The following is a 14,574-nucleotide window of genomic DNA, read 5'->3' on the forward strand; positions in this document are numbered from 1 at the left end:
CATGATGTATTCTAAACTAACTTGGCAATCTGAACAATGATGTAAAATGATTTCCTCACATAAGCCTACTTATTTTTTTCTCTTCACAAAAGGCAATGCAGTCTAGCTAGATTATTACTTTATTTCTCAAGACTGGTTTACACATCCAAATCACCTAACATGTCTAAAAATATAAAGAAACTTCACAAATTTGATGGAAAATGGAATTAAAATATGAGTAAATATTGCACAAAAAGAATTTGAAATCCATACATAGTTTTTTTTTTTATAACACGTATTTTCATAAACTCTTTGAGGACCCCTTGGTACAGATTTCCAGGCTTGGTCTGTAAGTGTTCTTGATCAGGCAGTCTGAGGAGGGGCAGAGGGAATCTGTATTTTTTAATATGTTTTTCAGCATATTTTGAGGAATGCTATCTACAGAAACCACTAAAAACAGTAAATAAACCAGGATTATGGTTCTTTTTTCTTACCCATTAATCAAGAGCAAGTTAATGTTTATACTTTAATTACTTCATTCATTTTGGATCAATTATAGTAGCCACTATATTTTATCATCTTATTTGAATACTATTAAAAATACTAAGTAGATGAGCAGGTAGTATTCTCTTGTATTCCTTCCATCGAAAATTCAATGGTGACAGACAGCTATTCAAAGCTGACTCCAGTACCCTTTTATCATTCTGCTGACTTCTTTTCTATGGCAAGTTCTCTAGCTCATGAGGCCAACACACCTATCAGTTAAGGAAATGCCTTGAGAACTGCTTAGGTTCATTATGGGTTCCCATTTTGCTTCTGGATTTACTTCATTGCTTTCTAATTCCTGAACACATTTTGTTGTTTGTTTGTTTGTTTGTTTAATATTATCTCTCTGCCAAACTGAAAAATAAACATTGTGTTTGTTCTGAGCTTTCCTTTAATCATGCCTTCCAGTAATCACTGGCTAAATTCAGTTCCCTGAATTTGGGATTTAATACTCAAAATTCTATAGAGTGACTATAAGGAATGTATCTTTCTAAAAAAAAAAAAAAAGTTAATTTTCTGAGGCTGTAGATTGCAGCATTGATAATTTGATAATTTTTCTTTGTAATAGAGATGTGCTATATTTAGACTTTAAAAGTATTTTATCATAAAGCTTCAATTTTTATTTTAGTTGCTTTCTTCTATACAATGGTACAAGGCTATAAATGTTAAAGCTAAAGAGTTCAGTGAGGGTGGAAGGATATCAGACCCTAAAAGAAAAGAGAAATATTACTTATGTATGTGTTGCCTTTTATTTTAAATGGTTTCTGGCAATTTACCATAGACACCAGCCCAAATGATTGATTACATTTTATACTTGCTCATCTTCCTGGGACAGTATAATCTAGGGGGTCAGATGTTGAGGAATTGACTCATTTATGATTTAAATGTAACTTTTACAAACCTAGAGATTACAGCTTAGGTTGCCATTAATCAAATACGTTTAAGATTTTTGCACTTTTCACATCTCCTAAGCTGTGTCTGTTGATCACAGTCAGAGGGTTGATGGGAGCCTTTGAGACCAGACAGCAGAATGCCAACGTCCCTCCTACAGCACCCCAAATCATGGCCACCTAGATTCTCCTTGACTAGCTGCAGGGTTCATGTTTTATTTTTTCTGTAAAGAATCTAATATTTCAGACTTTATAGTCTCTATCACAACTACTCCTCTCTGTCTTGGTAGGGCAAAAACAGCCATAGGTTACAATACATCAGTGAGCGGACTGGATTTTAATAAAATTTTATTTATTAAAACAAACAATACATTGGATTTAGCCTGTGGGCTATAGTTTGCCAATCCTAGATCTAGTCATGTCAGAGACAATGCATCCCATTTATAAGATAGTCCTGAGTGCTAGTTTTCATCCTATTCAGCAGTTAATACAGAGGGATTATATTAAGCCAAGTACTGTACTGATGCAAAACAAAAAGAGAAGAAGAAGAAAAAAAAAAAAAAATGCCGAAGCCCCGGGGTTAATACCTCTTTCATACCTCTCTCTGAGCTCCTCCTCTGTGTTTCAGACTGGGGCTCTCTACTGCTTTCCAGGTGTAGTCCAAAGGGCATATCAGCCCCCCAGGACATTGTCCTGCTTTTCTCTCAGGCTTTACTGCTCACCATGACCCTTCTCTGCCCCAACTTCTGAATTCTTTATCAGCTCTACCGATATAGTCCACAATTCAATGCTATTTTATCAGCCCTTGAGAGCTATGTAGATTTTGCTCAAATCTTTTTTTGGTTTTTTTTTTTTTTAATTTCTTCTGTTAAAGAGAGAGAGAGAGACAGGAGAGAGACAAGTACCCTCAACAAGGTCCTCACACCATGACCCGTTCCTGTGCTCAGCTGGCTCAGATCACAGGCATGCAGTGAGCATGCAGCCAGCACACTCAAGGAGGTCCCAGGACCCAAACCCAGAACACGTACCCATGTGGGTCTAGTTGTGTTATCACTGCACCACTGTCTGGCCCCACTCAAATCTTTTATTCCATTGTGGAATTCCCCAAAATTCATCCAAATTCCCAGGAAAGGCACTTTAAGTTCTTATAGTAACTTCTGACTTTGGGTTCCTGATTCCACTCTACTGTTTCTGTTTAACCACACATTGAATCAGATGTGAAACTCAGTCATTACTCAATTTCCTCCAAATACCTCATCCACACAGAACATTTGTGAGTCTAGCAAACTTCACTGAACTATTGGGTAAGGAAGAAGAGACATCATGCCATACGTATAACTTAAAACCCTTATTAACTGTAACCTCTGTAACTTTGTTTTTAGAGAGATTTTTGCCATAGAGCACATGTGCTAGCAAGAGAGACAGAGAGAAACAGAGAGACAGAAAGCAAGAAATCACCCCTAGGGGGGATGGCCATGCTGCAATCCCTTCTCCATTCTCCTCTTGGGATCTTGGGTACACACACACACACACACACACACACACACGTGCCCAGTATGAGTTTTAAGCCACAGGGTCCAGGACTTGAACTGCAGTCAACTACATGGGAGTCAAGTGACATAACCATTATACCATCTGCTGGTCCCAAACTTCTGTATTTTTTAAAGTTCTTTAACCCAGACACCAAGTCTTCAACCGATACAGTTCCCAACACCTAACAATCCTTCTGGATCTCTCTTTTGCCTCAGTCCTTAATTCCCCTTTCCCCATCTCAAGAGCAAAAATCAAGTCCTTCTCACTGTAGAGCAATTTAACCAGTCTGAAGTCATTTGAGCTCTTACTAACACCCACACTTGCAGAGTATCTGTGTCTATACCAAGTGGCTTAACAAAAAATTTATCAAACAAAAGGAGTTCCTTCATCAGGAAGATTCTAAAGCTAACAGTGTCAGGAATCTCTCATTTTATAAATTTTCTAACCTCTAGACTTTTTTACATACTATTTCCTCCATCTAGAGTACTCCCTGTCATTCATGTAGAGAACCCCTGCTCATTACTTAGAACTCACCCTGTGATTCTCCCAGAACCCTTACTCCCAAGAGTATTCCTGTATGTCCTGCAGAGTGCCTAGAGGTACCATACCAATCCAGGACCACTAAAATCTAAGGTGGAGTTTTAGCTAGATGCAAACCTGGGTGGACTCTATAGTAGAGATATTTAACTCTGCCTCACATTTAACGTGAGAGAGTAAGTCTTTTAGGATCCAAGCTTATTGTGGAAATGGTCTTCACCTAGCTAATTTTAGTATCTTTCACTTTGCGAGGCCCTTAACATGAAAATGTAAATTTGTCAGAATTGGCACAAACCTCGGGGCAAAAGTGGCTTCTGTACTGGTTTACCATGTAGCCCTCAAATTCCTGTCTGTCAACACCTACTTGTTTATAAGATTTTTTTCCCCAGAATTGTTCGTTATTTTCAGTGGGAAGTTTGGTCCAAATACCATACCCTACCATTACTCAAAATAAGAAGCCATTAAATCCTTCCTGATTAGGAAGCAGATCTTCTGCCAAACATGTTAAGTATTTTTGTGAGGCTTTCTCCTTAGCCAGAGGATTTTATTCCTGTATCATAGGCAGCAGTCCAGGAAACAAATCCATCTTTTGCCTTAATCCATTCACTAATGTGTGCATTCACTTAATAAATACCCACTGAGTACTACCTATGTGTGGGCACTGAGGTAAGGCAAGGCTACAACAATGAACAAGTTAGAGTTCCTTCACTCTTTTGTTAAAGAAGAGTATAGAAAAATCATCTGAAGTACCTGTTCAAGATCAAAGTAAGACCTACCAGCCAATTTAGGAAACTCCCATGTCTCTTGCCCACTGAATGGTCTGTCATAAGGGATAGAATTTGAGTCTCTGGACTCAAACCCAGAACCCTCCTATGTGGGTCGGCCTCACAGAATATCACATTTTACAGGGGGTACCATCTTCCAGCCCCCAAGTTTTCATTTCTAACAAGCTCTTATGGGACGCTTATGTTATTGGTCTAGCATTTTACGAACCACTATAACAGGAGCCCTAGATCGAGCATGGGAGCAAGAAGCTCCTTTACAATATTAGTACTAAGAGGGGGAAATTCATGGAAAATGCATGTTATGAAAAATCCATGCATGGATTTCAAAAACATTTTGCATCAAAATAAGTTCATAATTTTTAACATTTTTTCCATAAATGTTTGGAAGTCTTCTCATATTCCTTTACAATACTCTTCATTTTAAAATATCAAGAGTTAATCTGTAGCCAAGACCATTCAATAAGGAAGTCTTTTCAATAAATGGTGCTAGGACAACCACATATCCACATGCAAGAGAATAAAGTTGGACCCATATCTCACACTACATATACAAATTAACTGGTCATGAATCAAAGACCTAAATGTAAAAGATAAAACTATAAAATATGAGTAAGTCTTCATGATTTTGGATTTTGCAATGCATTTTTAGAAATTACAACAAAAGTACAAACAAAAAATGGAAAAATAGATTAATTGAACGTCAAAATTTTAAACTTTGGGGAGAGATAGTGGCAATAGCAGTAAAACATGAACATCTGCAAGGCTGACCATCATAGGAAGTCTCTGAATTTAATGTCTGGAGACTTCTAGTATGCCAGACATGCACGTACCCATGATCAGGGAGTTGGCTGAGGCTGAGGGTGGGTGACAGCCTCAAGACCCTGTTGGGGTGCTATCTCTCTGTCTCTCTCTTGTTTATTAAACAAACCAACTAATTTAATTTATAAAACCTTTTTAAACTTTTGTGCTTCAACGTACAAAATAAAGTAAGTGAAAAGCAAATGCGCAACATAGGAGGAAATATTTACATATCATATCTGATATGGGACTTGCATCTAGGACACATAAAGAACTCTCACAATTCAAAAATAAAACAAATAACCCAATTTTAAAAATGCAACTTATCCAAATAAACAGTTCTCCAATGAACAAATAACCAATGAATAAAGAACAAATAGCCAATGGGAACATGAAAAAATGTTCAACACCATTTGTTGTTAGAGCAATTAAAATCAAAACGACAAGGAGATACTGCTTCACACTGTCTAGAATGGCTATAATTTTTAAAATAATTTTTAAAATAAATAGAAAATAACAAGAGAAGTTGGAATGCAATGTTTGTGAAGATATAAAATAGAGCAGCTGCTATAGAAAACAATTTGGCAGTTCCTCAACATATGGTCCAACAGTTCCACTTCTATGTGTATTTCCAAAGGAATTCAATCAGGTATTCAAACAAAAACCTGAACATAAATATTCATAGCAACATTACTCATAAGAGCCAAAATGTAGAAATAATTCAAATATCTATCAACTGATAAATGGATAAGCAAACTATGATATATCTATATGGTGGAATATTACATAGCCATTAAGAGGGCTGAAGTTCTAACACATGCTACAACATAGATGAACCTTGGGAACATGCTAAGTGAAAAAAGCCCATCACAAAAGAGCATATATTATATGATTCTATTTATAGGAAATGTACATAGTAGGCAATTCTACAGAGATAGAAGTAGAATAGTGGATGTTTAGGATTGGAATGAAGAAGCATAAGAGAATGATTGTTTAAAGATATAGTATTTCAGACCAGGAGGTGGTGTGGTGGCTGGGGAGCTGGACACTCCCACATCGCCAACCATGGTTTGAGTCCCAGACCTGGTGGCTTGCTTTCTCACTTTCTTTCTTCTTGTGTGCCTGTCTTACTCTGGTCAAATTAAAATAAATGAATGAATAAATAAAATTAAATCAATAATTCTTTAGAAACAATAAATAAAGACACAGTATTTCTTTATGAGATGATAAAAATGTTCTAAAATTGACTGTAGTTTTGCCTGCACATATCTGTGAACACACTAAAAATCATTAGACTATATACTTTAAATGAGTGAATTGTATGGCATATGAATTGTATCTCGATAAAGCTGTTGTTAAATGAACACACTACAATTGTCAAAAGAAAAAAGATTTGTAAACTCTCAGGAAGTTAATCTCATTCCTTTAAAAGTTCTATGATGCTTAATTAGCCAGTATCTATTATAATTTATCAGACAGAATTCTGTGTTCTGAAAATATGATATAAAAAATACTTATGGGGACCAGCAGTTAGCATAATCGCTATGTCGCTGGACTCCCACGTAGTCGACCGTGGTTCACGTCCCAGACCCGGCGGCTTAAACTCACACCAGGCGTGTGCCCAAGATCCCGAGAGGAGAATGGAGGAGAGGGGATTGCGACATGGCCATCCCCCCTGGGGGGTCATTTCTCACTTTCTGTCTCTCTGTCTCTGTCTGGCTGGCTGGCGAGTGCACGCACCCTGTAGCAAAAACCTCTCCAAAAAAAAAAATACTTATGAACCTGCTATCCCCCAAAATTGATGTGTTGAGATTTGGTTGCAACAGGATTAAGAGGGTGAAAACTCAAGAACTATGGTGTTGAAAGAGAGGGCCTTTGAAAAGGGGTTGGGATTAAGATCATCAGGGTAGAACCCATGACTGACTCCTAGTGGGGTTATAAGGAGAAAAAATGAGACCAGAACACAGAGAGATGGACACAGATACATCCGCTCCTGCCCTCCACCATGCGGTAATACAGCCAGAAGACCCACACCAAATACAGCTCCTGACCTTGGATCTCCAAAGTGTGAGTTGAATAAACCTCTATTTTTATAAGTTACCTGGAATTGGGTATTTTGTTTTATTAGCAACAGAACAGACTAGAACAGAAGCAATAAGAATTTTAGTTGTTGTGAAGCTACTAAAAAGTTTCTCTTTTTTCACAGGTATCAGGAATTGAGAGAGTCACTCCAACAATGCAGGCTTCCATGGGGTGCGGAAAGGGAATATGGTGGGATAATACCGATTTCACTACCTGAGGAATACAGGCCAAAATGTGAACCTCATCATGTCATGGGCAAAGGACATCAGCATTTTGGATTTGGTGGAGAAATCTGGCCACGGTGAGGAAACTTTCTGTCATTCACATAAAATCTTAAATTTTTCTTTCTTTTTATTGTGAGTCCTTTGTTAATTTAACTCTTTTGCTTCTTATGGAAGGACATAGATGAAACAACCAATTATATCATTTCTAATTAGGAAATCCTTAAAAAGTCTATGTTTATGGATGTTTTTTGCTGTCCTTAGAGATGTTAAAATATTATGACCAGAAAATGTTATTAATTTCATTTCCTTATCACATCTTTTCTAAAAGTAAATGGGAATATTCCTGAGAGAAAGAATTAATTTAAAATGTTTTTTCTTGTGCAAAGAGATTGCCTTGTACAGATGTTCTTCGTTTTTGTAATTTTGATTTGCAATTCATTAGTCAATCTTCATTATAGTCATTAGAATCTGCAAGGCCTTGTGTTCAAGTGTCAGGACTCCTAAAGGTCACTATGTTTGCTCAGATTGGCAAATACATTACAGTATTTAATACATTAAGGCATTAAAATATTTCAGTAATTGTAAATTGTAAAATCACTCTTTCAGCGACTCTATTCAAAATATAGGCTAAAACTGCAGAGAAAGCAAAAAATAATCTGAGCAACAAATTAAACATGACATTAAATATTTATTAAAGATTATAAGAGAAGAAATCTGTCAAATTTTGCATAGTAGAAAGCCTACTTCAGCCTTCTAGCAATCCTGGTTACCAGATTTATTAATCTAGTTAACTCATTTTTTATTCTAAAGCATGTAAAAGAAATACACTAGAAAAGACAAGCTGCAGCTAAGAAGAGAAACATTATCAACAGGGATAGGTGCAGCTGATAACCTCACTAAGTCCTCAGTAAAGCAATGAAAAGCAAACAAATAGGATCAACAGTTGGCATCATGGCTATGTTGCTGGACTCCTATGTAGTTGACCGCAGTTAGAGTCCTTGACCCAGTGGCTTAAATTCACACAGGGAACATATGTGTGCATGCCCAAGATCCTGAGAGGAGAATAGAGGAGACAGGCCATCCCTCTTCAGGGATTATTTCTCATTTTCTGTCTCTCTGTCTCTCTCTGTCTTTCTGGCAAGCACACGTGCCCTTTAGTAAAAACCTCTCCAAAAAAAAAAGGAAATAAATGAGAAGTCCTAACAGTAAGAGGCCCATTGGGACGATTTAGAGGTCAACACACATAAAGAGAGTAAGGATCTCAAGTTCACTCATTCATTTAGTAGATGTTTTTAAGTCCTCACTCTCACTAAACTTACTTTCTGATATAAGATAGGTTCATAGTATATCTTTATCAGAGTGGATATTGTCATCCATGTTTTATAATGAATAAACAGAAATCCAAGAGATTCAATACTTTTCTTTGGGTCAGGCAATTATGAAATGTGGAAAAGAAATTTGAGTCCAGGTTTGTTTGAGTCCAAAGCCCAAGTTTTTTTCATCTGTTCATTTTATGTGCTCATTCATTCATTTATCTACTCAGTAACTCAAGACAATAGCTATAAACTCCAGAAAGACCTATATCCTCAGTCTCTAGAACAAGCACTGTTCTAGAGTATGGTGTCGGTCTTTTTGGAGTTTATAGCTATTGTCTTCCAAAATCTGTATATTTTTTAAATGCACCATATTCTAACAGAGTATTTGCACAGAATCCCGATTTGTAAAAAGAAGGCCAGAGACTAGCTTCTTTAGGAAAATCCAGTTTGAAATGAGAGGTCTGTGTCTGATCTCTTACTGAATGGAGCCCTAGGATACTTGGAAAGCAAATATTTGTTCCACACAGAATGCCAGCTCAGAGATGCAGGTGAATGTATACTGTTCTCTTCAACCCCTTTTATGTTAAAAGCTCTCACTTCAGCATATTCATCTCTCAATAATACATTTAAGACAAAGTCCTGATCTTTTGATACTTGCAAATTATTTGGCAAACAACTACAGATTTTATCTTGTTTTCTGTTCAGATAAAACCTATAGTTTGGGTTTTATCTTATAACTTTTTTTTTTCTCCCTGAAGACAGACTTTTAAGCAAAGTAACAATATTTCCAAGCTCTCTGATGGGTCAGCTGTCATCTAGTTCATATAAAAGCTTGCTCTCACAACCCTACCCTGCCACCTTCCCTGAAAAGAATTTTCAGTGGGGGTTTTGTGGTACCACCTACTTAATTCACACCTTGTAGGAAACAGGATCTCTCCTTTGCCTTATCAACTCTTTATATGACTTTGGAAACTAAAAGGACCTGCTCCTTGAGAAAATGTCTAACTGAGACATCCTACAGTATGTCATCTGAATTGAAGAAGTTAAGAGAGCACAGCTTACTAAAGGAAATATAATTATCTACGGTAGTTACATATGCATGTTTCAATGCTCTGTCAGTGTCATGCCATGTGGGACATCATTGCCACTCTGATTCTTCCCAACATAAATATATCTAAGTAAAACTGTCTAAAAGAAATATTAGCACATATTTCCATACATTTTGGGGAAATATTAGGAATCCAGGGGGAAACTGCACTATTTGTTGAAAGGCATTAAGGCAAAATAAGTCTTCAGAGTCCAGATAATTATCCAGTTTCAAGAGAAGGTTAGGGAACCAGCAGTTAGCGTAATGGCTATGTCACTGGACTCCCACATAGTCGACCACGGTTCACGTCCCAGACCCGGTGGCTTAAAACTCACACCAGGCGCATGTGCGTGCGTGCCCAAGATCCCAAGAGGAGAATGGAGGAGAAGGGATTGCGGCGTGACCATCCCCCCTGGGGGGTGATTTCTTGCTTTCTGTCTCTAATGTCTCTGTCTGTCTGGCGAGCGCACGCACCCTGTAGTGAAAATCTCTCAAAAAAAAGAAAGAAAGAAAAAGAAAAAGAGAAGGTCATCCTATGAGTAAAGAAAAGAACTCTCAAGAGTAGAAGCCCCTATTTAAACATGGCAAGATCACAGAGAAGATGCTGCAGAATATGGGCACTTCCAAAGTACTGTGTTGACTTGAAGGAATGAGCAGAATCCCATGGCTAAGGGATGCTTCCTAACTGGAAGGAGATCCTTAGGGTCATTTAATGGGATCTTAGACAGTAGTAACCGACGTCTCTAGAGTACTATCAAATGCTATCTGAGCACTTCTGTCTGCTTCCTCCATCCCATCAGGCTAAAGGAAAAAAATGGATAGAATGCAATCATGGGCCAGCTCCATGGCTTGGTGGTTATGATAGCTGGACGCTGTATGAGTGAACACATGGTTTGAGTCCCAGACCTAGCTGACTTGAGAAACACACCAGGCTCATGTGCGTGTATGCCCAAAATCCCGAAAGGAGAGAGAGATGGAGGAGACAGATTATAGTGTGACTGTGTCACACTGAAGGTGCTTTCTCCTCTCCTTCTCTCTGTATTCTCTGGCAAGCACACATGCCCTCTAACAAAAACAACAACAACAACAATAATAATAATCCACCTACAAGATTGTAGCATGAAGGGAACCAGCAGTTAGCGTAATAGCTATGTCACTGGACTCCCACGTAGTCGACCACGGTTCACATCCCGGACCCAGTGGCTTAAAACTCACGCCGGACATGTGTGCGTGCATGCCCAAGATCCCGAGAGGAGAATGGAGGAGAAGGGATTGAGGCGTGACCATCCCCCCAGGGAGTGATTTCTCGCTTTCTGTCTCTATGTCTCTATCTGTCTGGCGAGCGCACACGCCCTATAGCGAAAAAACCTCTCCAAAAAAAAAGAGATTGAAGCATGAATAGAAAAGTAAAGTCATTTCAAATGAATTTATTAAGAAGAATTCACCCACACTATAGCATTGCAAATAGCTAGGTTTATAGAAAGCTACTCAATCAAACACACATAAAATGAGAATAAATTGCAAAGAGAAAAGGAAAGAGAAAAAAAAAATGACACACAAAAATTACATGAAAAAATAATTCTGAAAGAAAACCTAGCCCAGAAAACAAAAGTAGATTTCCTGCAAAAGGCCTAAGTGTTTCAGAAACTTTTTCTTTATTTTATACAGATCTGAAAGGTCTGTGTAGTGAAAAGGTATTTCTCTATAGTTAGGAATTCCTTCAGTTTTACTTTTTTTTCATTCATTAGAAGCTAATAAAATGTAAAATTTTCTTTTAAAAATAGCATGAACTTTGATCCTATTGAAATTTTAGTTCTAACTGTAGCTATCAATCTGTACATTCCTTATTTATTTATTTTTAGAGCGAGCTACCTAGAATCATGTTGTTTTCTTATGCTTTCTGTAATTACTCAAACTTTCATGCAGATGTGTCATTTCAAAAAAAACAATAAAATAACCTCTTTTTAAACAATAGCATTTATCAAATACTTCTGTATGTCACACGTGGTGCTATGTCTTATAGACATCTCATTTAAGATATATCTGCTTTTCTAAAATTCCACCTCCCCGCAAAAAAATTACTTTTGTTCTTTTTAAACTTAATTACTCAAACTTTCCTTTGCACGTGTTAGGAGTTTTAGTTGCAAATAACAGAATCATCTCTAGTTAGTTTAAGAACAGGATCTATTAGAGGATATTAGATTAGCACATAAAACTATGGCAGGGCTACATAAACAGGCCAGTGGCTCGGCTTCCGGGAATACTACCAGACTCACTCCCAGGACTGGCCTCTTCAGAGGGATGCGCCTCTAATAAAATGACACCCCTCTGGACACCTTCATAACCATGTGGATGCCCCACATGAAGCTTTCATTCTCTGGTTACCCCTATTCAAATCCATTTAATGTAGATATGAATAAGATAAGATAAGACTGGCAGAACTTGGGGCATATATTTGCATGCTAACTGCTAAGGGTGCTGGGAAGTGGGCTTCCAGATTCCTCTGCCTGAGGAATTGGGATGTTCCAAGTGTGGGGAAGTAGAAAAATGCAGAAAAGAGATTGCAAGATGTTAGTCATAAGTATCAGTTGCCTGCCACTCTAAACAACAGCTACAACAATAACATGCTTTTCTATGCAACATGTGGTTCATGGACCATCAGCATCACATGGGAAAATAATGAATGCATAATCTTGGCCTCAGCCATAGACTTACTGAAACAGAATCTGCATTTTAACAAGATCCAGCAGGTAATTCGAACATGTAGCCAAGTTTGAGAACTGCTGTTTCAATGTAAGAAAATGCAACAATTTTTCATACAAATTAAAATGTACTCACCACCCCAAAAGAAAAAACCTCAAGGTTCATTAGTTTCTGCATCAAGTTCCAAGTGTTCACTTCTCTTTAGCAGTTGAAATCTTGTCCCAATAGTCTACTTCTATGCACCTTAATAAAGGTAATCATCACCAACATGCTCTATATGAAAAAGAAAGGAGAGGAAAAGAGAGTTAATATATACAAAACTTTATAAAAATTATGGAAAATGGAATTAAAGTACTAGTTATTTTGGTCGGAAAAAAATTTAAATCCATGCACAATCTTTTCCTTTTTATCGATTGCCAGATGGTACATGTGCTCACCAGAAGGAGAGATGGAGAAACAGAGAGGGAGTAAGAGAGATAAATCATCCCACAATAGGGGATGGTCATGCCACAATCCCCTCTCCTTTATTTCTCCATCCTGTTGGGATTTGGGGCACACAAGCATATGTGCCTGGTATGTTTATCAAGTCTCTGGGGCTGGGGCTGAAACCCAAACCATACAGTGACCCATGTGGGATCTGGCTCCCTTAACTACTCGGTCACAGGACCAGCTCCAGTTATTTTACACTATACATTCTCTAAAAAAAAAAAATTTTAAGAGAGATTTTTGCTATAGGGCACATGTGCTCTCTAGAGAGACAGGGAGAGACAGAGAGACAGAAAGCAAAAAATCACGCCCCAGGGGGAATGGCCATGCCATAATTCTTTTCCTCCATTCTCCTCTTGGGATTTTAGGCATACATGCACACACACATACACACACACACACACAGGGTGAGTTTGAGGCCACCGGGCCCAGAACTCAAATCATAGTCAACTATGTGGGAGTCCAACAATGTAACTGTTACACCATTTGCTGGTCCTTCTCCAGGAAATTTTGAAGACCTCCATATAAGGCACATTGAAGAAGAAAATGTGAGAAGCCACCACAGTCCTCATTTCTGCAGTGGTTATAAGGCTCTCATTGGTGTTATAATTTCCTACCTCCACTACCCATTCTAAGTTCCCTTGCTCTCAGTTAGTACCTGAGCTGGTAGGAGTTCATTACTTGGCAGGATGACCCAAAATTTTGTTCCTGAAGAGATCTAAGGTCTTGGTGGTTCTCCCTGTGTAAAGCTCCTACAGTATTCCTTTGATTTTATCCCACTGGAGACAATACTAGGTGTCCAAAAGATGTCTTAGGTTCCAGTAATATGCACTTTCCCCATCACCACATAGCATCAATCCTCCTGCCCTTGATATTCAAGGTTAGTGTTCTCAGTCTTCTAGGCATAATCCTAACTTACCTGTTCTATTGAGAGTCATAAGAGGCCCCAAATTTCCACATCATCAGTTAAGCAAAGCAATGGGATCACTGTTGCATCCCCAGATGGAAGCATTTCTTCCTTGGCCTCAAAACTAGCCAAACTCAGGGTGGCAGGGGAGGAAGTAAAATGTTCTCAAGTGTAACAAGTGAAAGGTGCCACACTGCCCACTTCTACCCTTTGGTTTCAGACTATGCATTCTGGCTGTGGGGAGAACTACTTATTGGTCACCACTTCAGAACATATGCCATACTCTAGGACAGCTAAATGCTGGTAACATTCATTCTTGTGGGGACTAAACTACCGTAATACTCCAGGGCGATCCTCAGAGGCTGGGAAACCACGTTTTCTGGAATCTATGTTGCCTAGACAAGATTCACAGTACAGATTCACTATAAAAATATAAAGTGGGTATTCAAAAGATAATGGCAGCGGGACCAGCAGTTAGCGTAATGGCTATGTCGCTGGACTCCCACGTAGTCGACCGCGGTTCGAGTACCGGACCCGGTGGCTTAAACTCACACCGGGCGCATGTGCGTACGTGCCCAAGATCCCGAGAGGAGAATGGAGGAGAGGGGATTGTGGCGTGGCCATCCCCTCTGGGGGGTGATTTCTCGCTTTCTATCTCTCTGTCTGTCTCTATCTGTCTGGCGAGCGCACGTGCCCTATGG

General features: G+C 38.5%; 1 protein-coding gene across 2 annotated transcripts in view; it reads left to right on the forward strand.

Moving 5' to 3' along the window:
- Window positions 1-14,574, forward strand: part of SPMIP4 (sperm microtubule inner protein 4) — a 51,737-nt gene that overhangs the window by 13,801 nt on the left and 23,362 nt on the right. For both annotated transcript variants that reach the window (XM_006162399.2, XM_006162400.2), the window contains exon 3: window positions 7,275-7,451. In XM_006162399.2, the coding sequence (XP_006162461.1) occupies window positions 7,275-7,451 (177 nt within the window). The remainder of the gene's footprint in view (window positions 1-7,274; window positions 7,452-14,574) is intronic.

The sequence above is a fragment of the Tupaia chinensis genome, unplaced genomic scaffold (assembly GCF_000334495.1).
Source record: "Tupaia chinensis unplaced genomic scaffold, TupChi_1.0 Scaffold139943_1, whole genome shotgun sequence".
Classification (NCBI taxonomy): Eukaryota; Metazoa; Chordata; class Mammalia; order Scandentia; family Tupaiidae; genus Tupaia; species Tupaia belangeri.